This window comes from Gopherus flavomarginatus, chromosome 8 (assembly GCF_025201925.1).
Source record: "Gopherus flavomarginatus isolate rGopFla2 chromosome 8, rGopFla2.mat.asm, whole genome shotgun sequence".
Classification (NCBI taxonomy): Eukaryota; Metazoa; Chordata; order Testudines; family Testudinidae; genus Gopherus; species Gopherus flavomarginatus.
The window spans coordinates 37,077,579-37,093,464 of NC_066624.1; the positions used below are offsets into that span (position 1 = coordinate 37,077,579).

At 36.8% G+C, this 15,886-nt stretch overlaps 1 protein-coding gene and 1 long non-coding RNA gene across 9 annotated transcripts in view; both read left to right on the plus strand.

Annotated features, from left to right (window-relative positions):
• DIAPH2 (diaphanous related formin 2) overlaps positions 1 to 15,886 on the plus strand; it is an 879,031-nt gene that overhangs the window by 548,465 nt on the left and 314,680 nt on the right. For all 8 annotated transcript variants that reach the window (XM_050965017.1, XM_050965016.1, XM_050965012.1 and 5 more), the window contains one exon: positions 10,810 to 10,933. In XM_050965017.1, coding sequence (XP_050820974.1) covers positions 10,810 to 10,933 — 124 coding nt within the window. The remainder of the gene's footprint in view (positions 1 to 10,809; positions 10,934 to 15,886) is intronic.
• LOC127056823 (uncharacterized) overlaps positions 13,876 to 15,886 on the plus strand; it is a 42,012-nt gene continuing 40,001 nt past the window's right edge. The window contains exons 1-3 of the long non-coding RNA XR_007775929.1: positions 13,876 to 13,935; positions 14,390 to 14,426; positions 14,577 to 14,654. This is a non-coding gene — a long non-coding RNA (uncharacterized LOC127056823). The remainder of the gene's footprint in view (positions 13,936 to 14,389; positions 14,427 to 14,576; positions 14,655 to 15,886) is intronic.

The following is a 15,886-nucleotide window of genomic DNA, read 5'->3' on the forward strand; positions in this document are numbered from 1 at the left end:
CATCCCATCTACTCTTTTTAAATATTGCCACAACATAAGCTCTCTTCCAGTCTTGTGAGACTTTTCTGGTGTCCCACGATTTATTAAAAATCAACATTAATGGTCCAGCAAGCTCCTCAGTTAGCTATTTTAAATCCTTGGATGCCAGTTATATGACCTGATGATTTAAATATGTCTAGCTTTAGTAGCTACTATTTAACATCTTCCTGAGAGACTTGTGGAATGGAAAGAAGGTTTTCATCTGATCATCATCTGTTTTATCTCCCAAATACAGAACAGAACTATGTATTGAACGCTTCTGCCTTTTCTGCATTGTTACTGATAATTCTACAATTTCCATCTAGTAATTGACCAATACCATTATTAGGATTCTTTTTTGTTCCTAATGTACTTTACAATTATCTCTTTATTGTCCTTAACTCTACCAGCCATAGATTTTTCCTTATGTCCCTTTGCTTGCCTTATCAGTTTTCTACAATTCCTAGCTTCCGGTTTGTATTCATTAATATTAACTTCCTCTTTCTTCCATTTCTTATACATTAGAAAGAGAGCATGCGCGCTGCCTTCACTTTCTCTCTAAACAGGTTGCATTTTTAACCAGTGCAACCTTCTTCCTTGATTGTGGTTTCTGTGCATCTTGTAAAGTGTTCTTAAACAATTGCTAATTATCATTTAAATTTGTTCAGATTATTTTGCATAATTGTTTTCAGCTTTGTTATATTCGCCCATTTAAAGCCCGCTTAAAGCTGTTTCCCTTGATGATTAGAAACCCTAATTTTGACACCCTATGTTGAGAATTTCAGTGTTAGGGGGTTAATATTTGAAAATGATCATCAGTGGAAATGATGCACTACCTAATGCCCAAGCATTGTGACAAATAAAGTAACTTCTCGCTTAATGTTGTAGTTATGTTCCTGCAGAATTTTACTTTAAGTGAAACGATGTTAAGCAAATCCAATTCCCCCCTAAAAATTAATGTAAATAGGGGGGTTAGGTTCCAGGAAAAATGTTGTCACCAAACAAAAAACTATATTATATAAATGTACACACAGTATACGTTTTAAACAAACAATTTAATACTGTTCACAGCTATGATGATTGTGAAGCTTGATTGAGGTGGTGAAATTGGAGGGTGGAAGAGGGAGGGATATTCCCCAGAGAATGCCTTACTGCTAAATGATAACTAGCAGTAACTGAGTCCTCAAGAATTAACACATTGTTGTTAATGTATCCTCTCATCAAGGCAGCACAAACAGGAGGGAAGGGAGACAGCATAGCAGACAGAGAGACACACGTTGTGTGTGTGTGAGGGAGAGAGAGAGATGCACACTGTCCCTTAAGTAAGCTGACCACTCTTAAGTGCATTGTCCTTTTAAGGGGATCAGGAAGCTGAGACAGCAGCTGCTGCCCCAACTCTTTGTGTCTCTCCCTCCGTGTCCCCTCCCTGCTCTATATGGAGAAGGGGTAAGCGGGTGCAGGAGCAGGGGGAGGGGGACAACCTGACATTAGCCCTGCCTTCCCCCCTTGCACAGCAAGCAGGAGTCTCTGGGAGCAGCTCCAAGGCAGAGGGCAGGAGCAGCACACGGCATGGGGGGAGGGACAGCTGAACTGTCGATCGATAGCCTACTGGGTGGCTGCAGCACGGAGAGCTGATAGGGGGGCTGCCGGTTCACCCTGGTTGCAAGCCCTCATCAGCTAGCTGCAACAGGCTGCTCTTCCTGCAAGCAGTGGACAAAGCAGGTGGCTGCCAAATGACATTAGAAGGGAACATTGCACAACTTTAAACGAGCATGTTCCCTAATTGATCAACAACGAAACGTTAACCAGGATGACTTTAAGTGAGGAGTTACTGTATGTAGATATTGCAATAGGAATTGGGATTTTGATGTTGTATTTGTTGGATGCTGTTTGTGACCACATTTTTAAACACACTTCTTTAAAATTACATAGATTTATGGTGAGTTTTCAGATCCACTAATAGAATTTAACTAATATATGCATAAAATAGCATTTTGGAAACTTTTTTTAGTTTAATCAGCATTTACCTTGATCATATTAGTCAATATGTTGTTGCTTATTTCAGCTCATATTTTTATTAGGCAGCAATAGTATACTAGTGGAGAAAATAAAGTTTGTTGTTTGCAGGTAGGTATGCATGAAGTCCTTGTTATTTTGAGAACAGCATTTGTTTTTATTTTATGAATAAAACCAAAATTAGAATGTGTTCAGATTGATACTTTAAAGGATCCTAATAACAATTAATAAATTTAAAAAACATTAAACAAATGAAACAAAACAAATTTATCTTGGTAAAACTGAGTTTTCCTTCAATATGCAGAGTAGATAATGCACCACAGAACTTAGTGCTTGTGAAAACAAGGAGGGATATGGTATACACAAAATCTGACTGGCAGACTAAAAGAAAAAATAATGTTCTTCCTTTTTCTTTGCAAGTGCCCATTTTGGGGAGGGAGCAGTGACAGAATACTGGTTCAGTCTTACTCATATATTTACAGCAAGGGCTGCCTATTCAAAGAAGTTCCATTTTCCTGAATGTACACAGTATTGCACCTATTTGTTATTAACAAGCTTACTGACCCAAAACCTCCAAAGGCTCTTATCAAATGTCCATGACCCATCACAAAACCAATGAAAACATCTTCTCGTTTGTCATCTTTCATAATGCTTAAGTAGTAAATCCTTCACAATGATTTACTGATGAGTGGAAACGGGAAAAATGTGCATGCAGCATTATATATGTAAATACACATTGAACAATTATTCATTTAAAATAAAGTCTCTAATACCTTTCCTAAACAGCAGGGGGAGGGTTGGAGTGTGTGTGCTTGTGCAAGCACATATGTACACACATAATGAGAGAGCACACGGCCATGAGCTGATCTCCGATGAGATACTGTTTTGTCAGAAAATACCAGTTCATCGCATCTGAAATATTTCATGAAAAAGTATTGGTTTTGACAAGGGAACCCTCCCTGTTACTCGGCAGACTTGTGAGGATCCCAAGGTTTCAGGGTCAAGCTCTGAGGCAGAGTACTGAATTCCTTAATGACATTTTCATTACAAATTCTTTCTGGGAAATGCTGTTTTGTTTTCATCAGAACTGTCTGAATTAATAATGATGAAGTCCACTTGGAAGTTATTTACATAAAGTACTGTTCTCGTGTTACTGCCACAGACAGCTTCTCCCTATTAGGGAGGAAGGGAGGGAGAAAGCATTTGTAGAGTGTCCAGTTTGATGCAACACTACATGTCACAGGATAGCCTGCTAGAAATCCAGCCCAGCGCTCAAGCTAGTACAGCACCATTGCGGATGCAGTTGCGTGGGTCTTACATGAATAGGGTTTTGCTGTGGGGATGCTCTACCCATGTTAGCCCCGACTAACTCTGCAATGAAGATATGATCACAAAGACTGGGGGATGACCTTCATGCCTATGGATGCTTTGACAGCATTCAGAATCACCAAGCAATACGTACCTAAAGCTTGCTTACTTCAAAAACAAAAGGCAGACATACTCCCTCATACAAAAGGAGAAGATCTCACCTCTGACATTTTTCTGTTTTTAAAAATGTCATTGAATGACACTGATTTGGCTAGTCAAGAAACATCTTACAGATAATCTACAAAATTGTCTTTTGTCCTGTGTGTCAAAAACTAAAATATTTCAGTAAATGTAAAGAGTAAGTCTTTGTCCTGGTACTTTTACCTTGGTTAAAACATTTAGTTGAATAATACAAGTGGTTTTGGATTTCACCGTTACCTCTGTCCATGAGCTGAGGCTTAAAATGTTGTTATTTAAAGGAACAAAATTCAATTTGTTAGGATCTTAGGTATCAAAATATAAGGTTTATCAAAAGAATGCAATTTCCATGCTTATGTGCTCGTAAGATGCACATTTCTACACACCTCTGCTAATGTTTCTGCTGTTTGGATGTTTTTCTCTAGAAATATCCATTCATTTGATTGTGACTTTTTCTTTAAATTCTAGCTGCATGAAAGCTGTGATGATGTCATTGACTCATTTACAAACACTTCCCAGCAAATCAGACTGCCTTTGGGATTTTGTGCACAACCTACACATGCTAATTCAAATAAATTGTAATCTATTTCCACCCATGATTAGCAGTGTTGTTAGTGAAAGTTGGGCACCTATCAATGGAAGAGTACAGCTCTTTAATGTATAATGCATCCCTCAGACTTCCTGTCCAAAGATCCGTTAGTACTGATGGTGATCTTGACCTCAGACTTGAATCTGAACTGTTCTCTGAATTCTGGTTTTAAAAGCACTGAAAATTATTGCCTTGTTTTATATAACCTCCTAATGTTTTGGGGGCTTATCTGACCCCACTGTGTGCAAAAATGTAAATAAAAATTGTCATGCCAAATCTGTGCTGCTTACGTATTCTCAAACTAGGAAGGAGTTCAGTCTTTCCTCAGTGGTTTTATCATCCTACCAGTTAAGGTTTATGTGTAATCGTAAAAAAAATATCATTAAAAAGGTAGTGGAGTCAGTTAGACCTGTCATTGTCAGCGATAAAAATGAAATATTACACTTCTAAGATCTTTGGGATTTCCAGGACCCCAAACACATACAAAAGTTTAAAACATGATAGGCAAACCACTGCCTTTTCTTTCTTTACATATTCTCAGACTATGATGAGAACAACCTGTTATAGTTGATTTAATCTGAATATCTATTGTGATTTTAGTGTAGGAAAAAAAGTCACTCCAATGTTATTGGTGTCATTTAAGAACATAAGAATGGCTATATCGTGTCAGACCAAAGGTCCATCCAGCACAGTATCCTGTCTACCAACGGTGGCCAATGGCAGGTGCCCTAGAGGAAATGAACCTAACAGATAATGATCAAGTGATCTCTCTCCTGCCGTCCATCTCCACCCTCTGACAAACAGAGGCCAGGGACACCATTCCTTACCCATTCTGACTAATAGCCATTAATGGACTTAACCTCCATTAATTTATCTAGTTCTCTTTTAAACTCTTATAGTCCTAGACTTCACAGCTTCTCAGGCAAGAAGTTCCACAGGTTAACTGTGCGCTGTGTGAAAAAGAACTTCCTTTTATTTGTTTTAAACCTGCTGCCCATTAATTTCATTTGGTGGCCCCTAGTTCTTATATTATGGTAACAAGTAAATAATTTTTCCTTATTCACTTCCTCCACACCACTCATGATTTTACATGCCTATCATATCCATCCTTAATCTCCTCTTTTCCAAGCTGAAAAGTCCTAGCCTCTTTAATCTCTCCTCATATGAGACCCATTCCAAACCCCTAATCATTTTAGTTGCCCTTCACTGAACCTTTTGTAATGCCAGTATATCTTTTTTGACATGAGGTGACCACATCTGTATGTAGTATGCATAAAAGGATTTATATAAGGGCAATAAAATATTCTCCGTCTTATTCGCTATCCCTTTTTGAATGATTCCTAACATCCTGTTTACTTTTTTGACTGCCACTGCACATTGCGTGGACGTCTTCAGAGAACTATCCACGATGACTCCAAGATCTCTTTCCTGATTAGTTGTAGCTAAATTAGCCCTCATCATATTTTATGTATAGTTGGGGTAATTTTTTTCCAATGTGCATTACTTTACCTTTATCCATATTAAACTTCGTTTGCCATTTTGTTGCCCAGTCACTTAGTTCTGTGAGATCTTTTTGAAGTTCTTCATAGTCTACTTTGATCTTAACTATCTTGAGCAGTTTAGTATCATCTGCAAACTTTGCCACCTCACTGTTTACCCCTTTCTGCAGATCACTTATGAATAAGTTGAATAGGATTGGTCCTAGGACTGACCCTTGGGGAACACCACTAGCTACCCCTCTCCATTCTGAAAATTTACCATCATTTCCTACCCTTTGTTTCCTGTCTTTTAACCTGTTCTCAGTCCATGAAAGGATCTTATCTCTTATCCGATGACAACTTAATTTACATAAGATTTCTAGAGCGCCTTGTCAAAGGCGCTCTAGAAATCTAAATACACTGTGTCTTCACTGGATCTCCCTTGTCCACATGTTTGTTGACCCCTTGAAGAATGCTAATAGATTAGTAAGGCATGATTTCCCTTTACAGAAGCCATGTTGACTTTTGCCCAACAATTTATGTTCTTTTATGTGTCTGACAATTTTATTCTTTATTATTGTTTCAATTAATTTGTCCGGTACTGATGTTAGACTTACCGGTCTGTAATTGCCGGGATCACTTCTAGAGCCCTTTTTAAATATTGGCTTTACATTAACTATCTTCCAATCACTGGGTAGAGAAGCCAATTTAAAGGACTAGTTACAAACCATAGTTAATAGTTCTGCAATTTCACATTTGAGTTCTTTCAGATTTCTTGGGTGAATGCCATCTGATCCTGGTGACTTCTAACCATTAAGTTTATCAGTTAATTCCAAAACCTCTTCTAATGACACTTCAGTCTGTGACAATTCCTCAGATTTGTCACCTACAATGAACAGCTCAGGTTTGGGAATCTTCCTAACATCCTCAGCTGTGAAGACAGAAGCAAAAAATTCATTTAGTTTCTCCGCAATGACTTTATCATCTTTAAGTGCTCCTTTTTTATCTCAATCCACTGGTGGTTTAGCAGGTTTCCTGCTTCTGATGTCCTTAAAAAACATTTTGTTATTACCCTTTGAGTTTTTGGCTAGCTGTTCTTCAAAGTCCTTTTTAGCTTTTCTTATTACATTTCTGCATTTAATTTGGCAGTGTTTATGCTCTTTTCTATTTACCTCACTAGGATTTAACTTCTCTTTTTTTGTGAGATGCCTTTTTATCTCTCACTGCTTCTTTTACATGGTTAAGCCATGGTGGCTCTTTTTTAGTTCTTTTACTGTGTTTTTTAATTTGGAGTATACATTTAAATAGGGCCTTTATTATGGTCTCTAAACCCCTAAATTAATTATGAAGGTATTCTAGCATTAGATTGTTTTAATTTTGAGGCAGAAGTTATGATATGATTATATTACTATTTCAGCATTGTTATTATCTTTCTTATTTGAGTGGTTTTTGTTTTTCCAAAAAATGCACCAAAAGAGTCTCGGAGAGTCATTGAGACCCCAGATAACATTTGCCTTATGTATGAACACAGTTGTCCAGCAAATTGAGTTTCTTCCAAGATAACACTCTCAATTTGATTTTTCTGGGAAGCCTACACTTGCTAGGAAGAGTTTTTTAGGGAAGCCACAATAGTCAGATTCATTTTCTGGCAAGCCCACAGTTGCTGGGGCAAAGACTCATTGTTGGGTAGAAAAGGCTCTTGGTTGCTGGGAAAAAGCCTTTTGCTGTTGCATTGCATATGCACATGTCGGAATGACTGTATCGTTTGAATTTTGTTGAATTGCACATGTCATCAAAAATCTTTGAGTAAGAGATGTATTAGGGACATGGATACAGAAATGGTCAAACTACTGTGTAAGAAGAGTCTCTCTGGAGTGCCTCTGTAGTTGAGGGGGTGGTACTTCTCCATGCCTAATTTCCATCATGGTGTTAGACTGGTACAAGCCATAGTCTCTGATTCCTGGTAGTGGCCCCTACCTGATAAGCGCAGGGTTTATACATCCTGTCACAGTGGTGCATCCTTTCCTCAGGCTTCTAAGGAAGCAGCATCTAGCATGCTGGGTACTGATGTGTAGGGCCTCGAAAATAAGGAAGGAGTTACATCTGTTCCAGAGAATGATACAGAAAGCACAGAAAAAATGAGTGAAATGTAAAAACTTGTATATTCAGAAAATGGCACCTATGTGCCCCATTTGTTCAAAGTACACCTCTACCTTGATATAAAGCTGTCCTCGGGAGCCAAACAATCTTCCCATGTTATAGCTGAAATTGCATGATAGCGAACTTGCTTTGATCCAATGGAGTGTGCATCCCCCACCTCCCGGAGCACTGCTTTACCGCGTTATATCCAAATTTGTATTATATCACGTCGCGTTATATTAGGGTAGAGGTGTAGTAGCTTGTTTACTCTCACTTCACTGTGTATGTACCTTTTATATTGTTGCAGTTACTATCTGTTTTCATTATCTAAACCTGGGGTGAGTTCGACCCTGGCATCTGTACAGTGTGTAGCTTTTTTTTTTTTTTTTTAATATATTTGATCATGGTGTCAGTGAGACACCAACACGAGTACTCTGTAGTGTTCTTCTGAATCTCGGAAAGTTTTAACTTGTTCATAGTTCACTAATTACAATAAAGTCACTTTTAAATGCATCCCATGTGAGTTTTTTTCCCCAAATGTCAACATACTAAGATTTCCAAGACCCCAATCGGGAAATAGTTGGGCTATTTTTGGTCTAATATGAGGATTAATTAAGCACAGAAACTTATTATGCTTTTTTGTCATTGTTAATTGGTTTTGTCTTGATACTTTTAAATTTCAAACGCAAAGGTAAAGAACTATATTTGCGAGGCAATTATGCGCTTAAATATTTTCAGAATATTTAACTGAATGCAATTAAACTTTGTTTTCTGTTATGGTGCCAGTTTGTTTAACATCTACTATTCTCTTTACCAACAAAATAACCATTTCTATCTTTCTAATTTATTTTTCAATTCCAGTGCATTTTACTTCTCTGCTGTTTTTTCTCTATCCAAATATATCACATTGCTGATAAAACCCGTTACTGTTGTAATTCAAACATGTTCTTCATTTACAGCACAAATATCATTGTTTCTCTTCAGGCTTGCCAAAAATTAATAAACTAATAAACTATTTGTATTGGGTGCAAAGGTCAGCCTGCATTGCTCATGTTTGCAAGACTTTGGCCTTACTTCATTGGCTATGCTGTTGCATCTTCTGCTCATCTAGTATCGTACTCTCCCCCCTCAATTAATATAAGATATATGCAGTATATTGGAATTCGATATTTACTATGCTTACAAAATATGACTTGTTGCCACTTTAAATTGGCAGTAACTACATTAAGTTCCATGAAGTTACACCGATGCAAAATGGGTACAGATGAGAACAGGGTCAGTTTAATAGATTTTTGCTGTTTGTAGTGGATTTACATCTGCATATCTGTGCCTCCACTGTCTGTGTGTGTTGTATGTATGACTTTTCCTACTTGTTTTGTTTTAAACCTTTTGATTTATTGTTTTTTTAAACACAGTTTTATTTTAAGTACAAAAATAAAAAAAGAAAGGTAAAGCTACTCATATTAAGTGTTCTGGGTGAGTCACTTGTGAAACAGTAAAACTTACTATTAAATAAAAAAATGAAAACCTGTGAAAAAAGTATCTAGTGTATTACAGTTATAGATCAACTGAGTCCCCTTACTAAAAGAACGCAGGAAGCACAACCAGATAAACTACAGGAAAGAATCTTGTATACAGTGATATGATATAAGACATAAAACATTCAGGAAAGAGACCTAGTAATCAATCAGTAGATATCTGCCTTAGAGTGAGACTACTTACCTTTAGAACTGTCTCCATTTTAATTAAAAACTTGCTAGTTTGTATCAAAGACATTTCCATAAAATGAAAGCGGCAAAATTCTAGAGACTCAGAAAGTAATGCCGAGGAAGGATCTGCCTGTGAAACAGCACACTGATATTAAAGGGCTTACTTTGAAAAATCTGCTATTGTAATTTCATGACCAACCTCGGACTGATTTTTGTGAGCTCCACAGCAATATGTGGTGCACATCAGAAGGCACATGGCAGAAGATGGTTAAAAAATGCATATTTTACCTTGTAGAGATAGCACATACATACATTTATTAAACCCAACCAAACTGATTAAAAAAAATCTTTGATAGTTATCCACCCTGGTTGAGAAATGTGCTTTGTTTTCCATGGAAGCATATTACAACCCACAGTTTGGAAGCCCTGATGCTACAATCACTATACTTAGTGTCATAGCCATCCAAAATAGGAAAATGTTAGTTCTTTAAAGCATTGTCAGATATTATTCTTCCTAGATGCTGGTAGGTGTAGGAAAGTATAGAGTATATAGCAAGTGAAAGGTAAAGAAGAATCCTGTAAGAACCAGGCTGGAGTAGGTGTAAAGTGAATATGCAATACTAACACGCTTTCAATATGGTTCTTGAGATAAGTCTTCTAGGAGGAGAACAGGAAAAAAAGTGTAAAGAATTTCAAGGATAATAAAACCATAATTAATACAGTGTTAGAGGGTACATTGAGATATTACAGAATATTTTATTTTTAAATTCATATTATTGCTGTTTCACTATATTTTCTTTATTTGTATTTGTGTAAGGTGTCAATAGTTCCTATTATCCAAATATTTGTCTGTAATTGTTAAAAGTATTGAGGACTTCCACAGATGTAGGTTTATAGAAATCAGTGTATTTCAATAAAAGAAAAACATTTGATCTTTTTTCTATAATTTTCCCTTAAATCATTTATGTAGCCAAGTACATGCATTAATAAGATAAAAATCTCTTTGAACCTTAGTTTCTCTTTAATCTTCAAATTAGGTTTAAAAGAATGAAATATTAGAATTTCCATCAATAATTTTAAATAGAAATAGATCCATTTGAACTAGTGGTTGAATAAAATGGTGACATTCCCACGTTTAACATGATGATTTGGTATATTATATTACACATTCTCACTTATTTTATGAACGGTAGAATTTTTACGAGCAGTAATTCAGAAAAATGAGAGCCTGCTTCGTGGAATTATTCTCTTTACCTCAAGAATACTTCTACTGACATTGCTTTTCTTTAACTTTTTTCTTTAAATCAGAATTACAGGAGTTTTTCTAATTCATTGTCACATTTTCTTTTCTAAGTTTCAGCTCAAAGTCTCAAGAGCAACCTTGATTCAATGGAACTTCAGATCCATCGCCTAGCAAATGACATTGAGAGTTTCCCTAAAACAGAAGATGCACATGATAAATTTGTGGAAAAGATGACCATATCCTTTTTGCACTTCTGGGTTGATAATCTTAGTTTTTTTGTCTGTCTTATTAAATATTTACAATATTTGAAATTAACAGTTAGAAGTGTCTGTTGTTTCATGTTTATTGTCTTGCACAGGGAAGTGCATATCAGAAAGTTTTGAGTGTTAAAAACATTAAGCCATTAGCAGAAGTGACATTTGTTTTGCTTCTTCTCTGTGGTTAGCTTGTAGCATCTGTAATCAGACTTTTAAGAAGAAAGATAACACCACTCTCAAGGCTCCCCACTGAAGGAGCTGAATACCCAGGATCCTGTCATAAACTGGAGATAGTATAGCTTCATATGATCCAAGAACAAACTTTAGATAGTGGTTGCATCACTTCAGGCTGAAAGAATATGGAAAAAAAGAGTAGAAAATGGAAAATATTTAGTGAGAAATGTTAGCTACAAAATTTTGGCTCATCAAGAAAACTTTAGTTTAAAGTATTAGAAGTTGCTGATAGTCATTGTCTGTTTTGATTTTTTTGAACATTATAATTTTAAGAGAAAAGTGTCAGCTCTGGTAAATATGATTAAATAGTCTGAACTGAAGATTGACTTATCATGTTATCTCTCTAGGGAATAAATACTGTGAATTCTTTTTCTAAAAGTAACTAAAATTGACAGCTTTATGTCAGTCACTGTGTAAAGATTTAACCTCCGGTTGTTCCCCCCTCCCCCCTTTCAAAAAATTTCACTTATTCAGTAGTTCAACTTTTGCTCAAGAGTAAAGAACTGTAAGTGGAAGAAGCTGACTATCAAATTTATATGGAACTGACGACATTTCCATTGTGCTTAAAGGAAATTTTCAGTCAGTAATTTAATATAGAAATCCATATATTAATTTAAATGAAAAAAATGTTTAATGTGTATTTGCCTGTTCCTGACTCATGAGGTTTGTATATGTATTTATTTACACAAGCTGAGGGGCTGATAGACTGTAGCATGAGTATTCAATTTCCTCCGTAGGAGAGACAGTACACATAGGTATGTTTGCCAGTGGGCTCTCCTTAACACATTTGGGGAAATCTGTTGAGCATGATCAGTGGACTAATATAAAGGGGAGCGATCCTGCCGATTGGCATGCTAATTTGTAAGAGAGTTAGAGAAAAGTCATTGTTCAGCCATGCTGGAAGGACAGGAGACACTGGATTTAATTAGGCCACAACTTTATACTTAAATATCTGGGAATACCCAGCAGATGAAACTGTACAGTGCAAGTAACTGCATAATCATTTCAATATATTCCCAAGGAGCTTCTGTCAGCCCTCTCCCTTACCCATCCTGGTCCCAACCAACCTGCTGCTGGGACCTCACCATCCCCTCTCTTGAATGAGGGTTTGTGGGGGGAGGGGAGTTTGGCTCCCTGCCATACCAGTCATAGGAGTCCTAAGCCTCCCTCATCCCACCCCCTGGTTTCTTTTCTTTTAAAGAATACATCCTTTGAATCCTTTACCAATCCATTTTCTCTGATCATTGCATCCCTTCCCTATAGAGTAGCTGAACTGGACATCTGTCCCACATTGACATAATGAGTTTCAAAGTCATAGCCTAACTCCCATTTCAAGTTTTCCCAAATGAAGACCCCCAACCTGCTGAAGGGAAGGCCAAAAAAACAAACAAACAAACGAAAAAAAACACTTTGCCTTGGCTAATCTTGTGGTAAGGGAAAAATTCCTCCCCAGTCCCCCTAGAAAGGAGCAGCTAGCACAGTGTTGCCCACAGCAGATCCTTACAGAACCCGGTATTTCACTACATCCATAGTTTGAAGGATTGGTGCTGCTCCATTTGGTCCAAGTAAAAGACTTTTCATGCACTGGCACTACCTATATAATCCCTCACTCCTTTTCTGATTACCTGCAGGAGGGACACACTTTTTCCAGCAAGCCAGATAACAGCCCACACTGCGATGAGTCCACTGAGAGAGTGAGTCTTAAGCTCTCAAGTGCCGTCTTCCCTACATGGACCTGTTTGTTAACAGTTTCTGGCTGGACCACAGGAAAGTAATTCAGGGCTAATTTATATCAAAAACTTTTCTCTTACTTTATGTATTCCCTTCCATCCCAGTTGCTTCATGCTTTCATAAGAAAACAGTCCTGAATATGGCCAGAATAATCCATGTGATCCAACAATATTTTGCATAACAGTTCTAAAGCTTCATCCTCCTACTTCATCTCCTCTCCCTTCCTTAACCACAGTCCCAATCTGCTCATTCAGTCAATTTGTTTTGTGAACAGAGCATCCTTCAGGAGCTAGATCCACATTTAGTTTTGTTCACACTTGAGAACAAAGAGTCCCTCTCTGCCTATTATAGGGAATCACTTCCAGTGCTTTAAGTGCTGTTCTAAAGGATTTGGACAAAGAGCTCACCCCTGGGTTCCTCAAAGTGCAGGTTGAAGTTCTAGCTGCACTTAGGCTGTCAGGTTTCACGTAAATTCTAATCTTATTTCCTAGCAGCTTCTTGCATTTAACCAGCTGTTTGATCCCCATGACCCATTATTTAGGGCTCCTTTCTTTTATTTATTATTATAACTTTGTTTCTAAGGTTTTCTTTATTTTCAAGCTGGTTGAAGTAGTTTGTCTAATGATAGCCATTTGCTTCACCAGTTCAATATGTTGGGCATAGCCAGTCAGATCTCATCCATCTGCAATGATGAGACTTAAGCTGGAAAGAGTGTAATTTCTTACCTGGTAATTTCATTTATACACATGAGTTAAACCATTGCAGAACCATGCCCTTCAGTTCTCTGAGCAAATGTTGATCCTCTTGTTCTGTATTTATATTTATACTGCTAATCAGTTACTTAAATCTTTGAAATAGCTCACATAGGGTAAGGTTGAGTGAGAATGGGAGGAGTTGGTGGTTGGATGATATGAAAATCCTAAAATTCTGTTACTTCCTTCCTGACATTTTAAAGAAACGGGACTCCTCTATCTGACTACATGGGTGGAATCAGACTGCACAGAGGAATTAAAAGGTAAGAAAATTTTCATTTTAACAGATTCCTGCTAACTTTTTCATGCTGCCCAAAATTCTGAGGCCTGACCAGTTTTCTGTGGAAATCAGGGCTGGGGCTGTGAAACTCAACTAACAAAACTGTTTCACTTCATTGCACATCACCATACTTCTGATATCATAGCGAGATGCCATCCATGGCTCTTCGTAATTTAAAGAGGCATGTTAGGCAGTAGGTGCTGGCAGCTTTTTCATACTGTAACATTGAACAAATTTGGTGACTTGACAACATAGATAAGGCTGTAAGAAAAAAAAACTGTTTCTGTCTAAGGATTTTTCTTTTCATAATTAATAGATGACCTGATAAATAGTTGATTTTTATTTTTAGAAAGGCAGTTCCAGTAAATTTAATTGTAGTACGCAATCAAATGTACTGTTTCTTATCACCATTTTATACTCAAATACCTTTTTTTTAGACTCAGGAACAACACTGCTGCTTAAAAGAGAAAAAAGGTTTTTCTGCCTCCCTTGTGTGGTTTTTTTTATTTCTGTCAGCCCAGTGTAGAATTGTTTGGTTGCTGATGGCACACAGTGAAACTAGAAAATTGTGAAATTTCAGGGAGAGTGAGCTCAATGTGCTCTATAACTGCTTGCGTGTTTCAGAAGAAGGACAACAAAAATATCAGAACATTAATCATTCTCAGCAGAGGGAGCTCTGGGATGCACTTCCATGCATATATCGTAAGTAAAGGTATCGTTTCCCTTTCCCTGTACACCAATAAATAGAGGCTACTCAGTATCAATTGTAGCTGGAGCTGTCTTCAATGAATACGAAATAAATATTGCATGGTGCCATACTAAGATAAGAGGTCAGTTAATAGAGCACCCTATTCCCAACAGTGAAGCAAATGTTACGATGAGAAAATATTGACCCAGTTTTCGCGTGCTTAAAAAAAATGAGAGAGAGAGAGAGAAGGGAAGTAAAAAACAGGTCTGGGTATTGATTAGGCTTTAAGTGATGAAGAATGAATGTAAAGCTTACTTACAAAATTGAAATATCTATTCTTGCTTTTCTTGTTCCCCTTTTAAGCAATTTAATTTGTAATTTCATATAACCTGTTTTTTTCTCTCTCTCTGTATTTTATGACTTCAGCGAGTAGTATTTCATGTATTGTAATCTATAACTATCAGAGCGATTATTTCATGAAGCTGCATCTGTGTCTGCATAAAGATAGGCATGGAAGAAGAGAGTAATAATACAGTATTCCACAAACTCTTCAAAGCAAAAACATTGCAGAGAAAATGTTTTCAAATAAACATTGTAGGTTGACTGAAACTTTAAATTTAAACTTTTTCTTTTTAACATGTAGTTATTTTGTCTCTAGTATTTAACTTGATATCAGTTTTACACAGTTATTTTAACACATTTTGTTGACTAAAAATGTGAGGAATCATGAGGTCACATCTATCTGAATAGCAGATTTAGTGGAGAACTTGCTGAAAGTAAATGAAAAGAGAGCCTTTGATAGTAGAGTTAGATTTGGTTTTATTTTAGATTTGCTTTAGAACCCTTCACAGACTTGTTTTTAGATTGGTTATCCTAGAAATATCAATGCACCTCCATGTTCAGGAGTATATATATTTTCTCTATGTAATTGTTCATAAGTTTTCAGTTTAAAATGGAAATAAAAGCACTCCAGGCAATATAATCTTAGGCGATTATTACCTTTCTCAAGTAGTTAATCATTGGTCCTTTGCCTTAATATGTATAGCAGACAGTATTGATAGAAATAATGAGGTCTGAGCTGGAGCTGTCAGGATTATAAGAAGTAGACGCCTTGTAGAAGCAGACTAACTCTAGGCTATTACTACCCCCACCTTGAGCAGTTTATTTGCTAGATTTTAAGGCCAGAAAGGGACTATTATGAACATCTAGTCTGTTCTCCTGCATAGTACATGCCAAAGAACATCAC